Source organism: Electrona antarctica, assembly GCF_951216825.1.
Source record: "Electrona antarctica genome assembly, chromosome: 11".
Lineage (NCBI taxonomy): Eukaryota > Metazoa > Chordata > Actinopteri > Myctophiformes > Myctophidae > Electrona > Electrona antarctica.
In genome coordinates, this window is record NC_136792.1 from 20,422,895 (window position 1) to 20,445,307 (window position 22,413).

At 40.5% G+C, this 22,413-nt stretch overlaps 2 protein-coding genes across 5 annotated transcripts; both read right to left on the bottom strand.

The window, feature by feature from the left end:
* Nucleotides 1–4,297: 4,297 nt before the first annotated feature.
* Nucleotides 4,298–10,654, bottom strand: fhdc4 (FH2 domain containing 4). Its single transcript, XM_079514335.1, has 12 exons — nt 10,529–10,654; nt 9,245–9,659; nt 8,257–8,318; nt 7,569–7,671; nt 7,345–7,430; nt 7,148–7,248; nt 6,981–7,051; nt 6,769–6,876; nt 6,601–6,671; nt 6,389–6,506; nt 6,109–6,273; nt 4,298–6,014 (listed from the first exon to the last, which is right to left on the bottom strand). Exons 2-12 carry the CDS (start codon nt 9,602–9,604, stop codon nt 4,788–4,790), a joined length of 2,472 nt encoding a protein of 823 aa, XP_079370461.1. The 5' UTR covers nt 9,605–9,659; nt 10,529–10,654; the 3' UTR covers nt 4,298–4,787.
* Nucleotides 10,655–13,680: 3,026 nt separating this feature from the next.
* Nucleotides 13,681–21,615, bottom strand: LOC306932419 (arfaptin-2-like). 4 transcript variants are annotated; one of them, XM_079514227.1, is made up of 10 exons: nt 21,195–21,615; nt 20,878–20,910; nt 20,061–20,160; nt 19,613–19,675; nt 18,881–18,973; nt 18,616–18,728; nt 16,281–16,502; nt 16,040–16,197; nt 15,312–15,486; nt 13,681–14,968 (listed from the first exon to the last, which is right to left on the bottom strand). In XM_079514227.1, exons 1-10 carry the CDS (start codon nt 21,291–21,293, stop codon nt 14,813–14,815), a joined length of 1,212 nt encoding a protein of 403 aa, XP_079370353.1. In that variant the 5' UTR covers nt 21,294–21,615; the 3' UTR covers nt 13,681–14,812. The 4 variants fall into 4 exon arrangements, with proteins under 4 accessions (XP_079370353.1, XP_079370352.1, XP_079370355.1 ...); XM_079514226.1 differs by having other exon boundaries at nt 20,061–20,169; XM_079514229.1 differs by lacking the exon at nt 19,613–19,675 and having other exon boundaries at nt 20,112–20,169.
* Nucleotides 21,616–22,413: the final 798 nt, after the last annotated feature.

Sequence of the window (22,413 nt, forward strand, 5' to 3'; positions counted from 1 at the left end):
TGAACACCTAGGCTCAACTGTAACTGCCATTGACGATAGAATTTCCCACATAAAATAAATAAAGGTCTATCAACGCCTCTGTTCATGACATATCGTTGATGGTTCTGCTTAAAACTAATTAAGCACCATGCATTGTTCCAAGAATCTAAAACAGAACTGGTTCAATCAAAGTTCTTTTTGTGGAAAAAGGGCCTGACATCAATCGAACACGTGACCGATTTGCGCGGGTTTTGCATAACATCTGTTGAGTAGCAAAAAGTGTTTTGAATAAAACACACAATATTTGAAAATCACCGCCCTTGTTTTTGTTTGCCCTAGTTGCGTCAAGATCCAAAGAATCCAGGGGCAATTAATTTTTATGGTATGACCTACGGTTCAAGAACCAAAAGGAAAAGGTGAAGCGACCTGTTAGCGCCACATGCTTTGGCCGATTTTCTTCCTCTGCATACTACGTGCAAAGTTTTCATTGATTGATTGAAGAATTTATTAACAGTTTGGAGAATTACAGTACATTTGAAGCACAACTCAATACAAGACTGTTAACTGTGGACGACACCATAAAGCATTACACTTGTTTACAATAGGGTCCACCATGTTCAATTCATCATAACATTTAGAGACGTACAAATATACACTTCTATTTATCATGAGGAGATAAGAAGGGAAAAAACATACCCGTGTGAAGTGAGTGGTGCAACTCCGTGTGGGGGTGGAGGGGCGGAAGTTCCAGACCCACAGGAACGCAACCAGGTTGCTGGCCTGATTCCGGTGAGCCGCCCGCGTCCGAAACGGTTGAGAAATGACAGAGTTACTGTGACTGTACTGTCACTGTACTGTACTGGCACACCCGAAATCACCATATATACAGTTAATATGTGCGTGTGTGTTTGTGTGTGTGTTAGGTTGCGCACAGGTGGTGAAAAACAACCATGCTGTTTTCGTGCTCAGACGCACCCAGCCACCCACACACATAGCTCCGTAAGGGAGTGGTTGCACCACTCAAAAAAAACATACAGTGAGGGGGAAAAGGGGTGGGTGGGGGATTCAGATTTTACGGGGGCCAGTTTCGAATTTCAGCGGTTGCACATGGTTTGTTGAACTTTGTTTGTTTAATGGCAATTGATCCAGTGGTGCAAGAGATTAGCTTCACAGACACACAGGCAAAAACATAATCTCTGCCTCCTGGCGATCTGATCCCAAGTTGCAGCAACACGAAGCATTATTTACAAGTTAGAATGCCGCTGCGATGACTCCCTCCCAAAGAGGGCATGGCAGTCATGGCTGTAATATGTACACAACATTCTTGCAATATCACAGCCATTAGAGCTACAGTGATGGTAGTTAGAAGTTAGAACTGATCTCAACTACCGTACTTAAAATAAAACTAGTGTTTAGAACTGTAGATAGATAAACATTTATGCGTTCGTTAATCCTACACTGGTGTCTGGGGCCTGGGCCTTATTGGTTGAAGCAGGGAAGGGGGTATAGCTGCCACATCCTGGGGGCTGTGTCATTAGAATGCACTTCCAGGTGTGAGGGCTGGTACATTATGTGCTCTCTGCAGTCTGCACAGACTTCACGTGATTAGATTACCAGCCTTCATTTTGTCATGCAAGCTTGTAGGTTTTGCTGACATGCAGGCTGCCTTTGTAACACTAGTGACCCATTTAGAACAAACACAATAGTTGAACCAAATACGGTCCTGTCCTGAAAGTAACCATCAGCATAGAGGGGGGGATACAATAAATAAAGCTTATAAGTTAGCATTGTGATAACTTTCAGGGGTTCTTTATTTTGTAGCAACACATCTGTGAAGTTTGTTTTCACCAAAATTTGTTTGATTACTTACCAGCAAAAATGAATGGGCAATTTTTCAGTGGGTCCAGAAAACCACACCCACTACTATGCTCTATAAGTGAACTGCAGCTCAGCTGACTCAGCTGACTCTGCTACACCAATCACTATACATACAGTATATTGTAGGACGGTGATGATGATGACACATCTATTGGGCATGGGCAGCATGGGCATTGAGCTATTTCATGCTAATCCGCCATCTATCCCCATTCCTCCCCACACACAATAACCAGAGTTTAGCCTTGTTTGTATTGGGATCTTAATTATACTACCTCGTCTAAAGAAATATGTTTAAGATTTAGGCCAACACTTATTACTTGCATGTGAGCATTGTTCAAGATATAGGCTATATCTGCTGATGCTACTACACTAGTCACAGCTCACTTCAGACAATCAATATTGGTGCTCCATTCACAAACTAAATAGGCTACCGTACCTCGCTAAACATAGATTGCACAGGGAAGCCATGCCGTTATTATACCGTCTTGTTTTGGCTGGCAGCCAATAAAAGCACACTCTCAAGACCTTATTGTCATTTCCGGTTCCGGCGAGTCACCCCGTGTCCAAAATGGTTGAGAAATGACAGAGTTACCGTGTGGGGATCCCCAGGGGGTCCCTCTACTGTACTGTACTGTCACACCCAAAATCATCATATACATCATCATCATCATTTTTCGACCGCAGTCGAGATCGTGGATTTCACAATATTACGCCAGACTTCCCGGTCCTTCATTGCCATCCCCAGTTCCTGCTTACTGATGCCTGTGTCCCTAGCGATGACATCAAGGAACGACAGTTTTCTACCTCTACCTTCTACCTCTGGTGTGTGTGTGTGTGTGTGTGTGTGTGTGTGTGTGTGTGTGTGTGTGTGTGTGTGTGTGTGTGTGTGTGTGTGTGCGTATGTGTGTTAGGCTGTGCAACAGTGACACTTTCAACCAAACCAAAAAAAAACCCCGCTATTTTCGTGCTCGGACACACATTATAGCTGTCTATAGGAGTGGTTGAAATGTCCCATGAAAACTGTTAGCCAGCCGGCTGAAGTCTCTCAGCACAGCTGATTTTTATGTTTTTGCGACCAAAGGTCGCAGTTAATTATGGAATCGTGCATTTACTGTCCGTCAGTGTATCACTCAAAATCCCCATACATGAGAAAGCCCATGGTGCTCACCCCTCATCAAAGCCTGTACACTCAAGACACTGCCCCGCTGTCACCCTTAGATCTCCATATATGGATGGAGCTGACCTGTTCTGACATTCCATATATGATCTGACCTCATCAAACCCTGTACACTCAAGACACGCTCCATATGTGGCCAGTACAGAATTAATTCCATATGTTGATCTGACTCCCCATGCAAAAGCGCCAGCGCTCGACCCAGCAGTTTGCTGTCACCCAGGCGGATATGTTGATCTGACCCCCCATGCGAAAGCGCCAGCGCTCGCCCATAGTCTGCTGTCACCCAGACGGATGCGTCTTACTGGTAATTAGGTGTTCCAATTCCATCATGCTTATTTAAGCACGGCTACATGGCTGTTTCAACCATTCTGATCGCTTCCTCGAAATGCGACCTGTTGTATAATGCTCATTAGCCTATAAGATGGTGCAATTTCCTACTCACTCTGTGTCATTGGCTGGCTTTTGACAGTTCCAAAATCTGCCTACCAATGACATCATCAATGGGAATTCCAAGCTAATAGAAAAGACAGCTTAACGCAACATAGTTAATGGAAGCCAGCAATGTGAAGCTACGAAGCAGCTATGATGCATGAAACTGCCACAAATGATGCTGCGATGCGTTTTTGCATAGTTTCATCTGCACGTCTGAACGCACCTTTAGTCAACAGAATTCATGCTTTTCATCTTATGAGTGAATGAGTATTAGACCAATTATGAAGATAGATTAAAAATGGGTGAGGTGGTCTTTTCACATCCCAAACTGTACCGGTAACCGGCTAAACTACAAATGCAGTCTACCGTTACTGTGAGAATTTAATAAAAATTGCAAGTACGGCTTCATACTTTTTTCATCACATATCCAGCCTTTATTTTAATGCTATGGCAGAAGCTGACCAATCAGTGCAGCACCTGTCACCGTGAGCCACCTCACTATCCAAGCCACAAGGCCACGGTCAAACCGCCAAAGAAACACTGGAGTTTGTGTGTGCAAATTAGGATTAGGATTCAGAGCAGAAAACAGCACAGCACTGAATAGCTGTATCAACAAAGACAGTACAGTAATATATAAAGTAATGCACACATAGCCTCTCGTAGATGGCTAGCCTGGCTCTTATTGCAGATCCATGCCATAATAAGATAAACAAATTATTGCCTGTCTCTGGGATGCCTCAGAGATAGGCTACCTCAGACGGATACATATGATGATCACTTTGGGCAACAATGAAAAGTGATAATCTACATTTACATCTCTGACAGTACAATCCAACCCAAGGCCAGACAAATGTTGTTTACCATAAACACACCCCTTTTAAATTTCATAATAATAACATTGTTGTATTTAGAGAGAACTATTTATCAAAGTGTCAAAATAAAGTGTCAAAATAAAAATTAATACAATTATCAAATTAAATGTTATGATACCTTGGGGACATTAAAACAACCTTTGAGTAAAAACAAGCAAAAAATCAGCTGCCATGAATAAACCTATACAAGTTCAATGGACAATAGAGGAAGAACCTATTGAATAGAATGGTGAATTTTCTGAGCAATAGTCTTTCTGCCATCTAGTGGTATAACACAGACACTGCTTCTGTTTTTTCATTTACGTCTGCCAAACTTTCTCACTGTCAGCCATGAATTAAAAAATGTAAAATTAGTACATAAATAAACAATAATACTGTTATACTGTATGTGCGTCCCCTCACATGACAAAAATAACATTCATTTATCGATTTGCTTTCTATTAAGCAGCCTATACAACAGTACCACTGCCCTTCTGCAGAGTTTCCCTGCTGTGGGGTTGTTTGCTCTTTTCCCCAAGGCGTCTTAAAAAGTTTAACAGTCCATTTGTGTCAGCTTTAAACCATGGGTTCTTAGGGGGTAGTGTCTGGCTTTTAGTGTGATTGGCAGATGGAGGCTCTGTTGTTATTCCCTCTTGGTCTTCATTAAGCACTGTTAAAGAAGAATTTGTCTCATCTTCCTGGCCAGGTATGGATTTCTGGTTCTGGGTGGCAGATGTTTCAGAGTCATGAGAGTGGTCAGTCAAACCTAACTTTGTTGAGGAATACAAACCGACATCCTCTGATTTCATCTTCCCTATATCTCCTAAAGTCGGGTTTTGACGTCTGCATGGAGGTGGAACCCACTGGTTATCTTCTTCTCCCTCACTTGCCCGGTCTTTAGAATGGACATGAAGCGTATGGCGGCGGCTTATGGTAGTCTTAGAGGAGAGCTGAAGATTGTGTCTAGTTGAGTCCTCGCTACTTGCCTGTCCGAGGTCAATGGTGGGTTGGTGAGGTGAGGTGCTAAGTGCACTGTGAGATTTCTGATTATCCAAACTGTGATCCACGGAGGAGACACTGCTTCGGCTGTTCTGATAACGCAAAACCTTCTTAGATGCCTCACGCAACTTTTGGACCTCTTCCTTATTATTGTCCTCAGTTGGTTCTTCTTCTTTGGCGTCCTCAATAGTTGCTGAGATTAAGGGTCTTCCTGAGGATGAACTGCTGCCGGTCCTCTTGGTTGTGTAAACATTACAGTTTTCATTTATGTGTGTTTTCAACTCCTCAGCACCTGGAACACAGTCTTTTACCTCACTTTCATTGTTGTGGATCTCAGCATCTTGTGCAGAGTTCTCGGTCAGGGCACCAGTTGAGTTCCACAGATTTTTGCGCTCCTGTCTGGCCCCCACCGAGCGACTTCCATGGTGATCTCCAGTGTGGAGGTTTCCAAGGGAGACAATCAGGCTGCCATTGGTGGGGCTGTCGTTGGTGGGGCTCCCATGAGCAGAGGAGGGCTTTCCTACTCTTCTACGGGACCTGCTGCCAGTAAGGATGCTTTGTAGCATGGACTCCAGTGCTACACCCTCCATTTCCTTGTCCATTGTGGAGCAGGTGGCAGTGGACCTCCGCTTGGCAACAAGCTGCAATCTCTCCCTTTGTTTCCTCTTCATCTCGGCTCCTTCTCGATTCTTGTTTTCCTGCATGGAAATAATAATAAATTAGGGGTTAAGTTGTGATTATTTCGACAGGACTGTCCACTACTCAAGAAAACACAAATATGAACAGGCTTACCTGGATGGCCCGCATAAACTTGTCACAGAAGGATTTAAATATGGTGCAACACTCCTGCAGTTTGAACATGCTGGTGTCCTCGCAGAAGTATCCTGCCACCGAATCACTCACTGCGTTCAGCCTCTGAAGAGAGATCTGTGTCTTTTCCAGACAGGCCTCAGCCTCCTAGATGGGATCAGTGCCAAACTATTAGGACAATGGCCTACAGTATAATCATCATATTCTACACAGGTGCAGAATGTGGCAGATTCGGCTGAGACGGGCCAAAATAAGGTCTAACCTTTAGAAACTCCTCCATCTGTGGCTTGAGGTCTTCCTGCTTTTCTGTGATGGTTTTGGCCTGCTGTATTTTCGTCACCTCTCTCTCAAACTCAGCTTCAATGTCATCTTTACTTATTCTAAGAGTGTACAATAATATTATATAGTTAAAAAATAAGTAAAAATTTGTGTTTTTAATAATAATACAATTATTATATTTTATTATTATTTTACCTTGCTGCAGGACCAATGTGTTTCAGTTGCTCTGTAAACTTGAGGAGGGTCACATCAGCATTCTGAGCTTGCTGTTGTAAATGTGTAAATATTTGAAAAGGCACATTATACAGACATTGTCATAGGTTCAAAGACAAAGACCACAATCTGATTAGGAACTGTACTTGCCATTACAACATAATGCATGAGGTTCATGCCTGGTTTGTTTGCTTTGGTGTCGACTAATTTCAAGAGGGATGCCATTCTGAAGCCAACAGCACTTCCTGCATAGCCACCCTGTAATCAAACAAATATAAAAACAAAAGAGGTACAAAAAGTGATTAAAAAAAATAAACACTGAGACTAGTATAATGTCAAAATGACATCAAACAGTCACTCACAGCATTCATGTAATTTCCTGTCTTCAGTACCAGCCGAATAACAGAGTGGAGTTCATCACACTCCAGCAGCTCTATGAAGACATAAACATTGTGAATGATTGGCGGGTCCAAGTGGATTATTGAGCGCTGCCTGTGATTATGAATTACAAATACAGAATAAGTAATACCTTTGCCAGCAGTTGTCAAAATGCTAATGAATTTATGCATTTCTTCCATGAGAGGGAAGAATTCCTCTTGGAGCACCAAGCAGTTGAGACGCTCTTCATAGCTAACAGACACAGAGATCAAGTTTTCCCACTGTTAATAAAAAAACAGACATGCAGCACTTATGTAAAGCACAACAGACTGTGTTTCATTTGTTCACCTGGGAATCTTGACCAGCATCAGCATGAATAGATCTGCTTCAGGAAGAGCTGACTCGTTGCCATTAAACTTGACTAGCTTTTGCACCTGTATCCCCAGAACATAAAGACAGAGGAATATTATTATATTTAGATTCTGTTATATGAATTTGGTTTTCAGCAACAAGTAAATATTTCATGACGAAGCAGACATACAGTAGTATGAAAACGTCTAACACACTAGTACCTCTCCTTCTTCTGGCAACAGCTTGCACAGTTCTCTCAGTTTCCCTGTACCAAATTTAAGCCTGTTTCCTAAATTAATGTCTTCAATCATATCACTCACAGACCTGTGGAAGGAGACAGAGAGACAGATACACATCAATTTATCAGATACTAGTATAGAAAGTTCACTTGCAACTTACTATTTTTCCTGTATAACCCTGGCTTTATTTAAGATGGGGAACCTTTTTTCTGCTGTGTGTACTTCCTAATGTAAAACTCTGACTTCCTGTTAGCAAACTGCAACAACACGTCGCTACCCACTGAGAGGACGACAGGATATAATGTAAATAGCAAAGAAACCAGTCGAGGCACGAACAATACAATATTAATATGTATGAGGGCAGCATTCCAGACATGAGAAATAATAATACTGTAATAATGTCAGATATGTTGCCATTGCCAAATAACAGTAAACAGGCGTCATGTTTTCATTTCTCAATAGTTGATCTGTGTCCCAGCTTAGGGAGTGATGACAGGTCTGTTTTTGCAGTGTAGCTAGTTAGGTGATTTTAGCCTGTTAAGACATGTCAATGAGAGATCTTTAACTGTAATAAATACTGTGAATGAAGCTGTGCTCCTGATTCAGTGTTATACACTTGAAGTGCAAAACTAACTATGCATGCATTGATAGTTCTGCCACACTGACTCACCTCCTGAACTGTTTTAGGAAAATTCCGAGATTCATGCTCCTCTTTGAACTGAGAATGGTAACCTTAAAGATACAGAGGCAGATACTCATACTTTTAAGCAGACAATTATTCCAGAGATTATGGATACTTTGCATTTGATTTTATTTAAGTAATTGGGCCAAAGAGGAATTATTAGCACAATGTAATTGAACATTTTTACATTCTCAGTTAAATTGGCACTCACGATTTTCTAGTGCAATGATGCTTATTGAGATAACCTACATGCAGGTCAAACAGATTTTATCCCCCTAAAATCAAACTGATTCCATCCCACTTTCAGTATCTCTATTGACATATAATGACAGAGAAGTTTCACTACTGAAAGCTACAAATAGATTACTGTATGTAATGACTTTAGCCTCTCAGACAAACATTGCCTTTAGACAGAATGGGAAGACAGTTTCTTGTATAGCTTGCATACAGAATACAGAATGCAGTATGACGAATGCTTTCCCTTGGCAAACAGATATGAAGAATAATAAGACTCCACCCTTTATTGTGTGATTCTAAAATACCATGTTCCTGGGGAAGGATCTAAGAGGAACAGATCTAGAGTAAACCTATTAACCCATTACTTCCACATCATAACTGGTTTAAAAAATACATAGTATATTAGTATGTAGACCTTTTAGCCCAGTTGAATATACAGTTTCACTATAAACAAAGTGCCAGTCATTGTAATCAATAGGGAGATAGTGGTTTAACGAGTAAGCCAAAGGAGGCTATCCATTGCTAAACTCCTAAATAGCTGAGCTTGCTTGCTGCAATGTTTTAGTCTTTGGAAACTACCACAAGGAATTCTTAGCGTTAAACAGCATACGTTAAGAAATAATGTCTGCATTACCCAACAAAGTGTACTATTTTGCTTTTTGCAACAAGTCAAGCTGTTACTCCTGAATAAATACGGTGTTATTGCTTTGGGAGAATATTCTTATCATAGCCAACTCACCACTTCGAGTCCTGAGGTGGATGTATGCAGGAGTCGCAGACTCTGGCGGTTTTGGGCCTTATTGTGATGCTGTCCCGGTCCCGGCTGGCTGTGGCTGAACAGTTCCGTCATGTGATCAGTGTCCAGCTGATATTCCTGTAGAAGAGTCTTCGGGGCTGTCCAGATGTTGTGCTTTCCCATTACACTGTTTTTAGGAATGGTGTCCCAGTTGAAGTTCCTCATCTTTGAGCCGTGTCGTTCTGACCTGGACATGCATCCTATGCCAGGGGCCGGTGGTGGTGGTGGTGGTGGCGGTGGTGGTGGTGGTGGTGGAGGGGGAGGTAGAGGGGCAGCGGGTGGTGGGGGAACACCTGAATGCATCTTCTTGTGAAGCTGCCACTTCGTATGAGAGGTTATCGTGGCCTCAGGCACACAGCTGTGAGGGATTGAGATGTGTTTTGGCAGTAAAATAAAAGATTTGCGATGAATAGGCTTAATAGGCCTAACTTAACATTTCGTTTTTTTATAAATAGCCTACAGAAAATGGCATGTCTACTAAAACTCTCAATTATTTTTTACATTAAACATAAAGACTTTTCAGTAGTTTTTAATAATGTATTTTGCACTAAACCAATTCATATTTTTCTATTTCATTTAAATGTGTATATTGTTCAAATGGATCACGTCTTGATGTTCTGTCTGTCTTAAAGGTGGTGTAAGTGATATTGTTTTGTTTCACTCTCTGGAAGCTCTTTTTAGTAAACATAAAATACATCTTCAGGTCTGAATACCAATTTGATCCAAATATGCCGATAGGCTACACATGATAAACAAGTGAAATTCAAAGTGATGGGGAGGATTTGGAAAGAGATGACAAAATTGGAAAAGGACATTATAAAATGTAAGCTTTTATTTAAAACCAAATGTTCTAAAGCAAAAATACCATACACCACCTGTCTCAATGCTTGTACAGCACTTTGTACAGCACTTTTGTATTATTATTATTATTATTATTATTATTATTATTATTATTATTATTATTATTATTATTATTATTATTATTATTATTATTATTATTATTATTAGGCCTATGTATTGTATAGCGTTCATTGTCGTTCATGTAAACGTGGTGCTTGTCTTTATGGCAAGGCTACATTGACATTCTTCTAAATAAAGTTGATACAATCATAATTATTAGCTTGGCCTGGGTAGCCCAGAGTAGCCTATGAGCAACATGTACAGTAGCAGCCCATATAGCCACTGTGTTGCACCATTTTTGTCATCAGAAGAACAAAATCATCTTACCTTTTGTCTCGGCTAATTAGTGGCTCGTCGTCTAGATCAAATATTAGTAAATTCAAGTCCTTCTGCCCTCATCTGGAGACTGGAACACGAGCTATAGATGACACGTTCTAGGTTCTACTACGGTCGGGAGAAGAGAAGTGTGTTGAAATGTTCACCTGTGTACAAGACACGCCCAGTTAGTCATCCACCTTCTCCGCAGGGTTGGGTACCACTGTCTCTCCATACGCGTCCAGACTCGTTCTTATACAGCTCAGTGGTCCAGACAAGTTGCACCTCGTCAATATCCCCATTTCCTCATTTCACTGGCCACATCAATGTGTTTACTTTGACTTGTCTTAATGACTTTTTTTTTGTAGCATTTTGGATAGCTTCCCTTGAAAGTAGGCTATTGTGTCTTGTGCTTGATTGATTGATTGATAATTGTATTAACAGTATGCACTATGCAGAATGGGTAGCCTACATTTCAAACGAAAGCACAAGTCAATACAAATACTGTTGTGGACGACACCTAGAGCTCTGGTCCATAGCTCTAATGCTGCAATGGCATTAGAGCTATGGAGTATGGACCAGAGCTAGACGACACCATGATAAAGCATTACACTTGTTTACAACAGGTTCCACCATTTTCAATTCATCAGAACATTTAAAGGACTTTGACTAGTGGACAATTAATACATGTGTTAGGCAGGGGTTCTCAACCCGTGGGTTGCGACCCCAAAAAAATGCAACTGAATGGCTGGGAAATGGAAATGAAGAGTTTACATATAGTGCATGCAGAAACTTTCCTTAATGATTATATATGGTTTCAGTATTTATTTATGATATATTTTCTCTTATAAGGTTATTTTTTGTCAGTTTGTATTGGGGGTGCAGGGGTCGCGAGACATGGCCAAATAATTTCCGGGGGTCCCCAGCCAAAAACGTTGAGAACCCCTGCTCTAGGGCAGTGGTTCTCAAACATTTTAATTTTAACGACCCCATAATTCTCAGTTACATCAGGCCTGTATGGTTCATTTGGAACACCCACAAGGAACCTTAATTTGAGAACCACTTATTTTACTCAACCTATTGTTCTGGAATTTCTTCTTGGGATGGGATCCTCAATCATGGTCATTGTTGATGAGGCTATTCTAATGTAATGACAATAGCATGAGGATGAGGATATCTGATAAACTGACACAATCACAATTGACTGGGCACAACCTGTTGTTTTACAGGTAGTAGATCAGTCTCTAATCAAACAGAAAATGTCATTGTCACAAAAATGATTACTGATAATAATGATAATACAATCAGCAAATGTGTTCTTTTACAAAACATTTGAGGAAAGTAACAATTTCTTCTCAGTAGACCAACACCACAAAATCCTAGTGGGAAGTGAAATATTTACAGATTTAAACTAAAGGACATCAAATGCAGAAATAATGAGCTACTGTATAGCATCATGCATAGGTAAACCATGCAAGAACCTATCAACTGTCTTTTTGAAAGTCTACAAAATATGACCTGGCATCTACACACATGCTACATACCATGGCCTTTGCATACGCCTGCAAGTTGTCAAGGCTAGACAAACTAGGCAAAGTTATAATGTTGGTAACTTTGGAAAATCTGTGTAAGGGCACAGTCACACCACCGTTTAATTCTACCTGAGGTCGGATTCTGCCAATGCTTTTCAATGGGAACAGAGCGTTTTTTGGCAGAAATCCACAAACAAACCGCTCCGTTCCCATTGAAAAGCATTGGCAGAATCCGCCCTCATAGGCAGAATCAAAGTTCGGTGTGACTGTGCCCTAGGCCTATGGCTAGGCAAAGAAAACTCCTGTCATTCTTTAATCTATGGCTATTTGCTTTGTCAGATAAACTACTTTAGTCTGAATTAACACCCCTAACTTGTATTGGCAGGTCTGGGGTTTTATCAGCCCAAGGCACAGAAGGAAGTTACTTAATGTCACAGATACGCAAATCTACACATATCGTATCACTCTAGCAAAGATTAGGGTGATTTTAGAAGTGGAAGTAAAGGCAGTTCAATACTGGATGACTCAACATGACACTTCTGAACACAGAATGGGTATACGCAAGACCACTTACCTTACCATGAAGTCATTAAATAATTATTTATCAGGTTAACTTTAATGATTTCTTCTAGATAAGTAATGAAAAATGCAAACCTTTATAGTTTTTGCTTCCTTCCAAGGAGGACAGGAAATTGTTGTACAATGCAGTGACTGATCCAATTTGCCTTGCAATGTGCAATCTCACTATTGCATTGCGATTTCACTGCTGAAACAATCTTGTGCAGCAGCCCTACTTCCATGATCCATCACAAGCTGAGTACCTACCTCAGCATCAAATGAACTCATAATTAGAAGGGGTGGAGGGCATCACCATCCCATGGGGTATTAGCCTCGCGTAGCCAGCCTTTATCTATTTTTGCAATGCATATTGCCCCAGATATTAGTATCGCTACGCGAGGGTAATGGGGTATAGCACCCTACTTCATACAGAGTTGTATTGTTTCAAGACCAATTCCATGTGTAGCAGTTATGTACATTCAATGTACATTAGTCATGTTTGTGATTGCTAATCCTGTGCAAATTGATTCTTATCTTACCCCCAATACTTGTCACACATTGCCGCCCAAACATTCCCTCCAAATAGGGCCAAAGATGCAGTTGCACATGCAGTTGCATCAGTTATCTCCGACTCCAACACAAACTTTTCGTGAAGAAAGGAAAAAGCTTTACTTCTGCTTGATTAAACGGCTCAAGCTGAAATCAGGCTGATCCAGTGCGTCTCAAGAGCAGACACATATAACTGAATAAAGGTGGCACTGGAGCAACTTTTGGAGCCTTTATTTTGATCACAGGGTGCAAAGCACAGAGAAACGCAGACAAGCATAGAAAAACGCTTTGCACACTGTGATCATATTTGATGTGATGAGTTTCACCAGCACCTTTCTTTATTCTATTGTATGTACTGAATATGTACAGTAGGCTTATGGGCTTTATAGAATATTGTACTACTCCTTTAAAATGGATAAATTGGCAGTCATAATTGAGAAATAACAACTCCTGAAAGACACGATCAGCTCTAATATCATGTATATAATGAATGGTTAATTTCACATTACATACTGTAGATATTGATAAAAGTACATAGTATATATTTATTATACTGTACATCATATACATACATACATCATCGGTGGAAGCCTGCTATTGTATGCTGCATGGACATTTTAATTTTGAGGATATACCTGTACTGTAATCTTGGTCAAAATGCAGGACAACAATGGCAAAAAACAGTAACTATGAAAGGAACTGAGACATGTAACAAACTATGTTACAGTACGAAGGGATAAACAAATAACCCAAAATAAAATAACAAATATGTAGTTGTACAGTCACATACTGAACTGTGTATGTGACATTCAGTTTCCCCAGCCACCATTAATTAATGTACTATAACTTAGCAGATGTGTAAATGTCATGCCTTTTCATTTTGGGACCCATGCTGTAGAAAAACTTTTTAATTTGAGATTATGTGGCAGCTAAACATGAGTTTGGGGGTTTCATGGGGCTTTTAACGGCAATGTAATTATTATGTCTGTAAACACTGGTATACAACAGGGCTACAAGTGTAATGGGTTAAAAACAAATCAAAAATAATATTTTCCATCTACAATTCAAACCTCTTAAAACATGTTTGAAGAGTAAATACTAGTCAAATGAATTCTGGATTGTATCATTAAGTTAGAGAGAATTACCCCTCTAAGCTTGTAAACAGTAAACTGACCATCCAGGTGACAATGCCCTGAAATGTTAAAGATAATGATTTAAACCACAATATTAAAAAGAATAAATGCATGTGCAAAGTTGCCCATGGATTGCTCCACAAAAGGATAGTTTACATAAATAATAAGTGTACAGTACATTGTGCTACAGTACCTAAATTAATAACAAATATGATTTTGTGGGAAAACAAATGATAAATACAGGTTGCACTGTAGCTGAACCATCATATGAAAAATGAGTGACATTGAAAAACACCACAAACCCCTTATCACTTGCCTTTCGTCATCCTACAGTATAGTTCTGGTTGAATGCTATGGAAGGCCGTTTATACAAAAACGTCTGTAGGCGTAAAGACGCTGTACACATTACGCCTACAGACGTTTTTGTATAAACGGCCTTCCATATAATGCCACCTAATAATCATCCATCTACTGCTACTGTGCAATGGCCAGTTCCTCTCTGTACAGCTGAAAAGTAAGTACCCTTATTGTTCCTCCAGCCAGGATGGCTTGTCTGAACCTGGTGGTTTTAACTTCACATTGAACTGTATAAGAGTTTGTTCCAATTGCTGCTGGTTGCCAGCAAAGTATGCTGAGATAGCATTATGGAAGAGAAGCAGTTGTTTATGCATCACTTTGACCTAGAGGACAAAATGAAATGAAAGAAACAAACAAATGTTAAAGACAGAGCAAGAACGTAGCGCAGATAACAAACAGGTCTGATCATCTTTCTTTAGTCAATGTAATTTTTTTTATTTTCCGCTACATAACATTTCTTTGAATGGATTCCTTCCATTGCTTACTTTTATATTCTACATTGTGAAATAAAGATTATAATTTAATTATAAGTCAGTGGTCTGTCTGGTATGTACCCTTTTTGGTTACAGTATATTCTGAAGCATTTTTACATTATAAGACAATCATTAAGATGCATTTCTTGTGTTATCTATTTACTATTTTAGACAATATCGCTTTACTACAAACCTTATTCTCCTCCAGAAATTTGAGTTTGATGGAGACATCACTACGGAGTCTTTCATATTTGTCTCTGTGGATCTGGTAGTCATGTTGGGCCATGTCAATGCGCACCATGGTAGCGCCATCCCTCGTACCCAAGCTCAACTCCTCCAGATCTGCACGGTAGGCATCAAATTCAAGTCTACATAGAGATAGAGATAAAATGTGTCAGTCATGTACTCCCTATAATTTCCAAACATCAACACATATGTGACTCTTTCTGATACAGAGACAGTCATGGCGGCAAGACTAACTGTTCAGGAGAGAAGAAAAACAGTTTTTTTCTTTTCTTTTTATCCAAAATGAGTTAATAGCACAGACTCTTCACATACTAGAGCATGTCTGAAATAAATGTCAGAGCTGAAATCGACATGTAAATATGAAATAAATGCTTAAACATGTAGCTACCCTGTAATGTTAGTGCAGTCCACACCACAGAAGTGAACCTTTCAAGCCTATTTTCTCAACTCGCTGTTTTCTACAAGACATTACTGTATAAGCCATATCTCAAAAACTGGTGGGTCAAACTGAACAAATGTCAATTTGAAGCTATGATTCCCTGCTTTCATATAACATGAAAAAACAAAATAAATAAAAAATAAATTGACTTAGCCTCGGTCAGAAACGGTCACATATACTTGTGATGTGTCCATGCAGCAGTCAAAATAACTGATCATAATGTCATGCTGTTTTACCTTGCATTCTCATAATGCTTGATAGTGATCAGAGTGTCCTCCATAGTTTTGTTAACCAGTGTGTTCACACTGGACACAAAGAAGTTGATGGCACTCAGCAGAGCCTCCCCATTCTTGCATAAGAGCTTTTGTGTTTCTGCATTGTATCCAAATTCATCCTGCCAACAAAGACAGTGGGTTTACCTGCTACAGTAATAACATCTGCAGTTCAAATCAAAAGTGAACCTAAAGAAACAATTACCTGCAGCTCTGGGGATTTCTGGCTGAGTTCTGCAAAGGTATCTCCTAAAGCCTGTTGTGTCTGCACCATGTTGTGAAAATGGTTGGTGAGTGCAGTGGTCAGTCTTAGTATGTTCTCATACTTGTCCTTGGTATCTCTCAACACTTCAATCTGAGCCTCCAGTTCCAAGTCCACTGTTCGTGAGCCTCGGCCAAAGCGCTCTGAGAACATCTGCTTGGTACACTGGAATAGGATGGATTGATATGGACAATAAAATTACAATACACCCACTGTTTATTATGATAATGGCTTCAAAACAATATAGGCTAGAAAATGTCTGCTTGAGTGTGCAATGCATTTGTCAACTCGCATAACAATGACCAGTCTGGAAAGGTCATGGACTTGAAAAGGCTCTGGCAGTTTGATAGGCATCAAGTATGTTTGATTGATAAAACAGCACGTGGTACAGTAAGACATTAAGGCTAAAATGATAACACAAAGTGCTGGGGACTTCTTAACGACAGCAGTGAATGACAACTCACTGAATTTACATTTACACCATTCATGTATCTCTAATGACTTCTTCATGTTACAATAAAGTACTTTACAGAGTCGAACGTAATCGACGCAAGAAGCCCTACGCCCTACGCCCTAGTAGGGTGTGATAAATTTCTCTCCTTGCGTCACGTCAGTTACGTGATCCGTAGGACTAGGAGTGAATCCCAATCCGACGGAGCAAAATACGCAAGGAGCATTCCTTGACGCAAGCAGAGCAAAAGTACCCCTGGCGTCCTTTGGCAGCAGAGAGCAAGAAGACTTTTCCTCCTCTGCTCGACCCCTCTTCTTGAAAGAGGATGACACTTCCGCCGGCACACTGAGTTGTAAACGTAAACACGATCGGCATGGATAGATCACATTGGAAGTTAAACAGGACAACCTGACATCATCGTTGGTGCGGGCGGTATTAAAATGCCTGCGGGCGGGCGGTCAAGATAAAACAAGCGGGCCCCCGCTTATATAGCCTACACTTTAGCATACTATGAACGTATAATTTCTCTACTGTGCTGGACAAGCACCGTGGAGAATGTCTCACTCACTCTCTCCAACAGACATCATCAGGCAGCTCCCAAAGCGGCTGCACCTGTCAATCATTAGTAGGCTAATCACTCTGTGAGAAGTGGAGTTCCTTTTCCCCACAAAAACGGACATTTTCTAAACCCCTTGTTGCTTTTCCTGTGTGTGTCACTCAGCAATAACGTGAAACAGAACACAAAGATGAGTATTTGTTTTTTAACACGCTTTCTCTCTCTCTCTCTCTGTCTCTCCACCCAGAATGTGCGCGCTGCTCCACAGTGTCTGTAAGACTGTGACACAATTTATATATATATATGTATAGCATAATAGGCCTAATATAACTGGATATATACCGGATTAAGGTTGGTGAGGGATGCGTTAAAACGACCGGATTACGGTTGGTGAGGGATGCGTTGCTCCCGTGCTTGCGGTTATGTTTAGGTTAGAGTTAGAGATAGGGCTAGTAATGGTCGATCTAACGGGAGGTCGAACCTTTGTTATAAGGGCTCCTCACTTGTGGAATCAACTTCCATTGAAGTTAGACAGACCACCTCACTGGGCAACCTCACTCACCCATTTTTATAGGATGGCTTTTTGTTAGAGCTTTTGGACAATGGCTTCTATCTTCTGTTTTGTGCTCATTTGACTGCTTTTGTTTTTAAATTGAAATTGGTTGCGTCTGTTTTGTTTCTTTATACTCATGTGTTTTTTGCTTTTGTGATTTGTTGTGATTTGCGTTGTGAAGCACTTTGTATTGTAAACTTGCTTTTGAAATGTGCTATAAAGTTTATTATTATTATTCAAGCTGCTGTCTATATACAGTATACACTATAGAGCGTCGCACTCCTACCCTGGACCAGGAAATGAAACCCAATGCATTATTCTCATAGACATTTCTTAAAGTATTTATTTAAAGACGGTTACGCCGCGGACAAAGCCAACTCGAGTCGTGACAACTCATGACAACACAAACAATATTTTGGACCAAACAAATAATTAGAAAGAAGAAAAAAACGGCAGGTTACAACACTTTTTTTGTTGTTTTTCTTCTTTGTAATTATTTGTTTGGTCCAAAATATTGTTTGTGTTGTCATGAGTTGTCACGACTCGAGTTGGCTTTGTCCGCGGCGTAACCGTCTTTAAATAAATACTTTAAGAAATGTCTATGAGAATAATGCATTGGATTTCATTTCCTGGTCCAGGGTAGGAGGCGGGACTGCGACGCTCTATAGTCTGGTTACATTAACAGGTTGCAGAGTTCTAGAAGTCATTGCACACTTACCTTGTAAGTGTTGATGCCCCATTTCTTTACGCTGTCCATCTTCTCCACTGCCACACCCCGAGAAACCTCCTCAGATGCCAAGGAGGAACTGCTAGTGCTATGGTGCATGGACCCTTGAACAAAGTTAAATCAAAAGCGAAATGGTTAAGTGGATTTTCTCTTATTACAGTTTTCTAGACCACTACTTAAGTTCATCATACAAATGTTGTGATTATGATGATAATGAGAAAGGATAATGAGGACATGATGCTGAGCCCAATGATACCTCCTGGATACTGGTCCGTTTGTTTGGCATTTTGGTTGGCCACAGACTGGCTCTGAGGGATATTACAAACACCCCTGGCTTTCATGCGGATGTCTGAAACAAACATGGGAATGATAGACAGTGAGGCTAAAGAGAATGTGAGAGTTTGGGGGTGAATTGCACTGTTACAAAGCAGAGTACAAATTAAATTAAAAGAGGGTGTTATGTTTGTTGAAACTAGACAATATAGACAGATAAGAAGAGTGGTGAATATACTGTGGATGTAAAATAGATTGGTGCTAGAAAAGGCTTTGAGAAAATGCACCATGCAAGTTTCTCATGCAGAATGCAATAAATAAGTGAATGAATAAAACAGTTAATGAAAAATGCATGTCATGGGTTAGGTTACGAATAACACAGTGGTATAATTCACTAAATGTGCATTTTCCAGTACAAAAGAGTCCATTAATATTAAATAAATTCACAAACAACACTTAACATAACATTCTTGCAATAAGAGGTCAAAACATCCCTTATTTTGAAATCAGTCAAATCCAAGTTGCTTGTGGCCACTGGCCACTGGAGAGACTTTATGTATGAGAGTTAAAGACAGAACAGGCAAAGACCGCTGACGATTCCCTTGGTCAAGCAATAGCAAACGCCTACGAAAAAGAAAAAATAGAAAAGATGCAAAAGGACCAGCCCAATTAGGTTAGATTTAATAACTTAGAGATAGAGGCTTGTCACAGCCACCTGGTCCTGAGGCAGGGGTTCGCCTTCTGTCCAAATACTCTGGGTTGAAGTGAATTGCTGGCCCTAAGAGATATGGAGGATTGTAAAAAATGTATAATATGACTAAAGGTCATTATCCTAAAGGTCACCCCCGACCCCCCCCCCCCCCCCCCCCACACTCTCTCTCTCTCTCTTTCTCTCTCTCCCTCACACACACACACACACACACACACACACACACACACACACACACACACACACACACACACACACACACACACACACACACACACACACACACACACACACACACACACACACACACACACACACACACACACACACACACACACACACACACACACACACACACACACACACACACACACACACACACACACACACACTGGAGTTGTTCACAGGATGCTGAAATGTTTACCAGGTTTGGTTTGGGATGAGGTGACAGTACCTTTGATGGTGCTGGTAGGAATGATGCCCCCTGCTGGTCCTCCATAACCACCTGAGACGATGTTGGTTTCATTCATGTTGGGCCCAGACACCATCACCTGCTGCAAGTCCTAGTGGATTAAAACACATTTGCAATAACGACCAGCAACTTCTCAATCCTCCAATATACTTCAGAGATTGACTTCAGATATAAACAAAAAATCACACCCGTGTGAAGTGAGGGGCGCTGCGCTAATATATTAAAGTCTAACTCATGTTGATTAGGTGATGTAATGGTGATGTGAAACAAACGGTGCCAACACAAACATTAATGGCATTTTTAAAACAAACTAGGGGCTAGCGCCCCTCAAAAATATGATAGAATGAACAATACCGAACTGGTATAGATCAGTAGTAGGCTAGATTAATACATGTATAATATTGGTAGGATAACCATTACCTCTTTTTATAGGCCTACTGGCCTTGTTTTGACATATCTAGATATCTAGAGTGCATGAAGATCATCAGAAGATAAAATAAATAATAAAATGATATCCGATATAATGATAGACATTATATTAAAAGGCAAATAAATAACCCACCGTAAAACATGAACCCAAGCATATAATACTACATATTATAATGTAGCCTATATTAAAAAAAGTTGAATTGAACTCATTAAAAGAAATATCCATGGCATTACAATTTAAGAGACACAATTAGCCTTAATACCTTTCACTATAAGGATATAATCATGTAATACATTGTGTAACTACAGGTCCAAACGACATTTAATTATCACATTCTATATGTTGTAACTTGTAACCCACATTCCCTACCTTTTCATCTAAGCTCCACTGAATCTGTGCAGCCTGTGTGAGGAAAGACAACATGTGAAGGCCATCTAATAAAATAGATTTGTATTAAACAGGAGCAAAAATATTCCTTCTTTCCGAATTAGTGATATGATCACAGAAATCATCATTGCATGCATGGGCCTGGGCCTATAGGAATGTTATCTTGACTCAAATCTAATGGTCCAATCTCCAGATTGACATGTCACTAGATGAACATGTCGATACAAGATGCCTTCGTCATGTCAGTTGTCAATTGGTCTAATATGGGGCATGGAATAAATAAGAGAAACGCGACTCACCTGCTCCAAGCTGTCATCTTCTTGCAAGGTCCCTGTATCTCCATTGCTATTAATGGGGATCTCCATTGTAGCAGCCTTACTCATGACATTGTCTGACATAATGACACTTCTACTAAACAAGATTAACCGTTTTTATTGTCGCATGGGTGTGCGAGATAGGACTTCCTGACCCACAGTCAACACGCCAAAAACAGCTTGCTTGTTTCTTTTGATGCTACCGATTATCTTCCGATGCTGATGTGGCTACTGCTTGACGGTTAGCTATATGCCGGGCTAATAGTAGAAGGCAAAATTAAACACGAACGAATTGTCTATGCAGAAATCATTTATTGAATGCGACCAATTGATAAAGACGTAAGCTTAAATGTCATTTGTTAGATTCATGGTTGTCGCTGTGCGTTTACTATTATATCTGCTTCCATTCCTGCCTGGTTTCTTCGAAGAAAATCTCTGCATCCAAGAGTACCTGCTATATGGCCACTTCAAAATAAAAGTTTAATTCAAACGACATAAGAAGACATAACACAGTGTGGACTGTGGATGAAACAAAAATAAAAGATGATGAATAAAACAGTTCCGAGGTTATTTATGTATTTATTAATTGTTACGATGGCCATAAATACCGGCAGAATTGCGCAACTACAGCTAGTAAAATATGGGTGCGGTATTATTTTGAAGGAGAACATGTTTCACGTAGCTCTCATCGCTGGCCCAAGGCAGACAGAGTAACGACATTGAGGGGACAGAAAACTGAGCGCTCGAGCGCTGTTCATTCAGCCTGGAGAGTGACAAGCTGGGAAGACGGCGCAAACATCAGCAATTATTTTAGGCATGTGTGCAACATGACAACTGTTTTTAAGTATTGTACAGTGACAACTAAAGTCTCTGTAATGTTTATGTTGTACTATTAATTTACTAAAGGGATTTAAGATAATTTAAACTGGGCTGTTGCCTGCCCTGAGTCCAGTGCATTCTGCCAACTTCCGGTCCAGAACAGATATATGTAGAAGAGCCGCCAATGCCATTGGACCCGACTGGCCAGGACTGGCCCCATGAAGTGAACGGAGTTGTCGCTCGGTCTCTGGCCCAACTGCCCAAGGTAAAGCTCCGTCGCCAGAATTAGCAAATCTACAAGCTCACGATGCGTCACATCGCGACGCGTTGTGAACTTGCAGATCTGCTTTGTTGTGGTGCGCGACACCGTCGCACGAAGAAGCAA

Excerpts from the sequence above, each read along its gene's own strand:
- fhdc4 (XM_079514335.1), bottom strand. The coding sequence starts at position 9,604 with ATGCATTCAGGTGTTCCCCCACCACCCGCTGCCCCTCTACCTCCCCCT. Across the intron at positions 7,672-8,256 it reads TTCCTAAAACAGTTCAGGAG|GTCTGTGAGTGATATGATTG; the intron begins GTGAGTCAGTGT and ends CTCCTTCCACAG. Across the intron at positions 7,431-7,568 it reads TGTTGCCAGAAGAAGGAGAG|GTGCAAAAGCTAGTCAAGTT; the intron begins GTACTAGTGTGT and ends CTGGGGATACAG.
- LOC306932419 (XM_079514226.1), bottom strand. The coding sequence starts at position 21,293 with ATGTCAGACAATGTCATGAGTAAGGCTGCTACAATGGAGATCCCCATT. Across the intron at positions 20,911-21,194 it reads AAGATGACAGCTTGGAGCAG|GCTGCACAGATTCAGTGGAG; the intron begins GTGAGTCGCGTT and ends TTCCTCACACAG. Across the intron at positions 16,198-16,280 it reads AGAAATCCCCAGAGCTGCAG|GATGAATTTGGATACAATGC; the intron begins GTAATTGTTTCT and ends CTTTGTTGGCAG.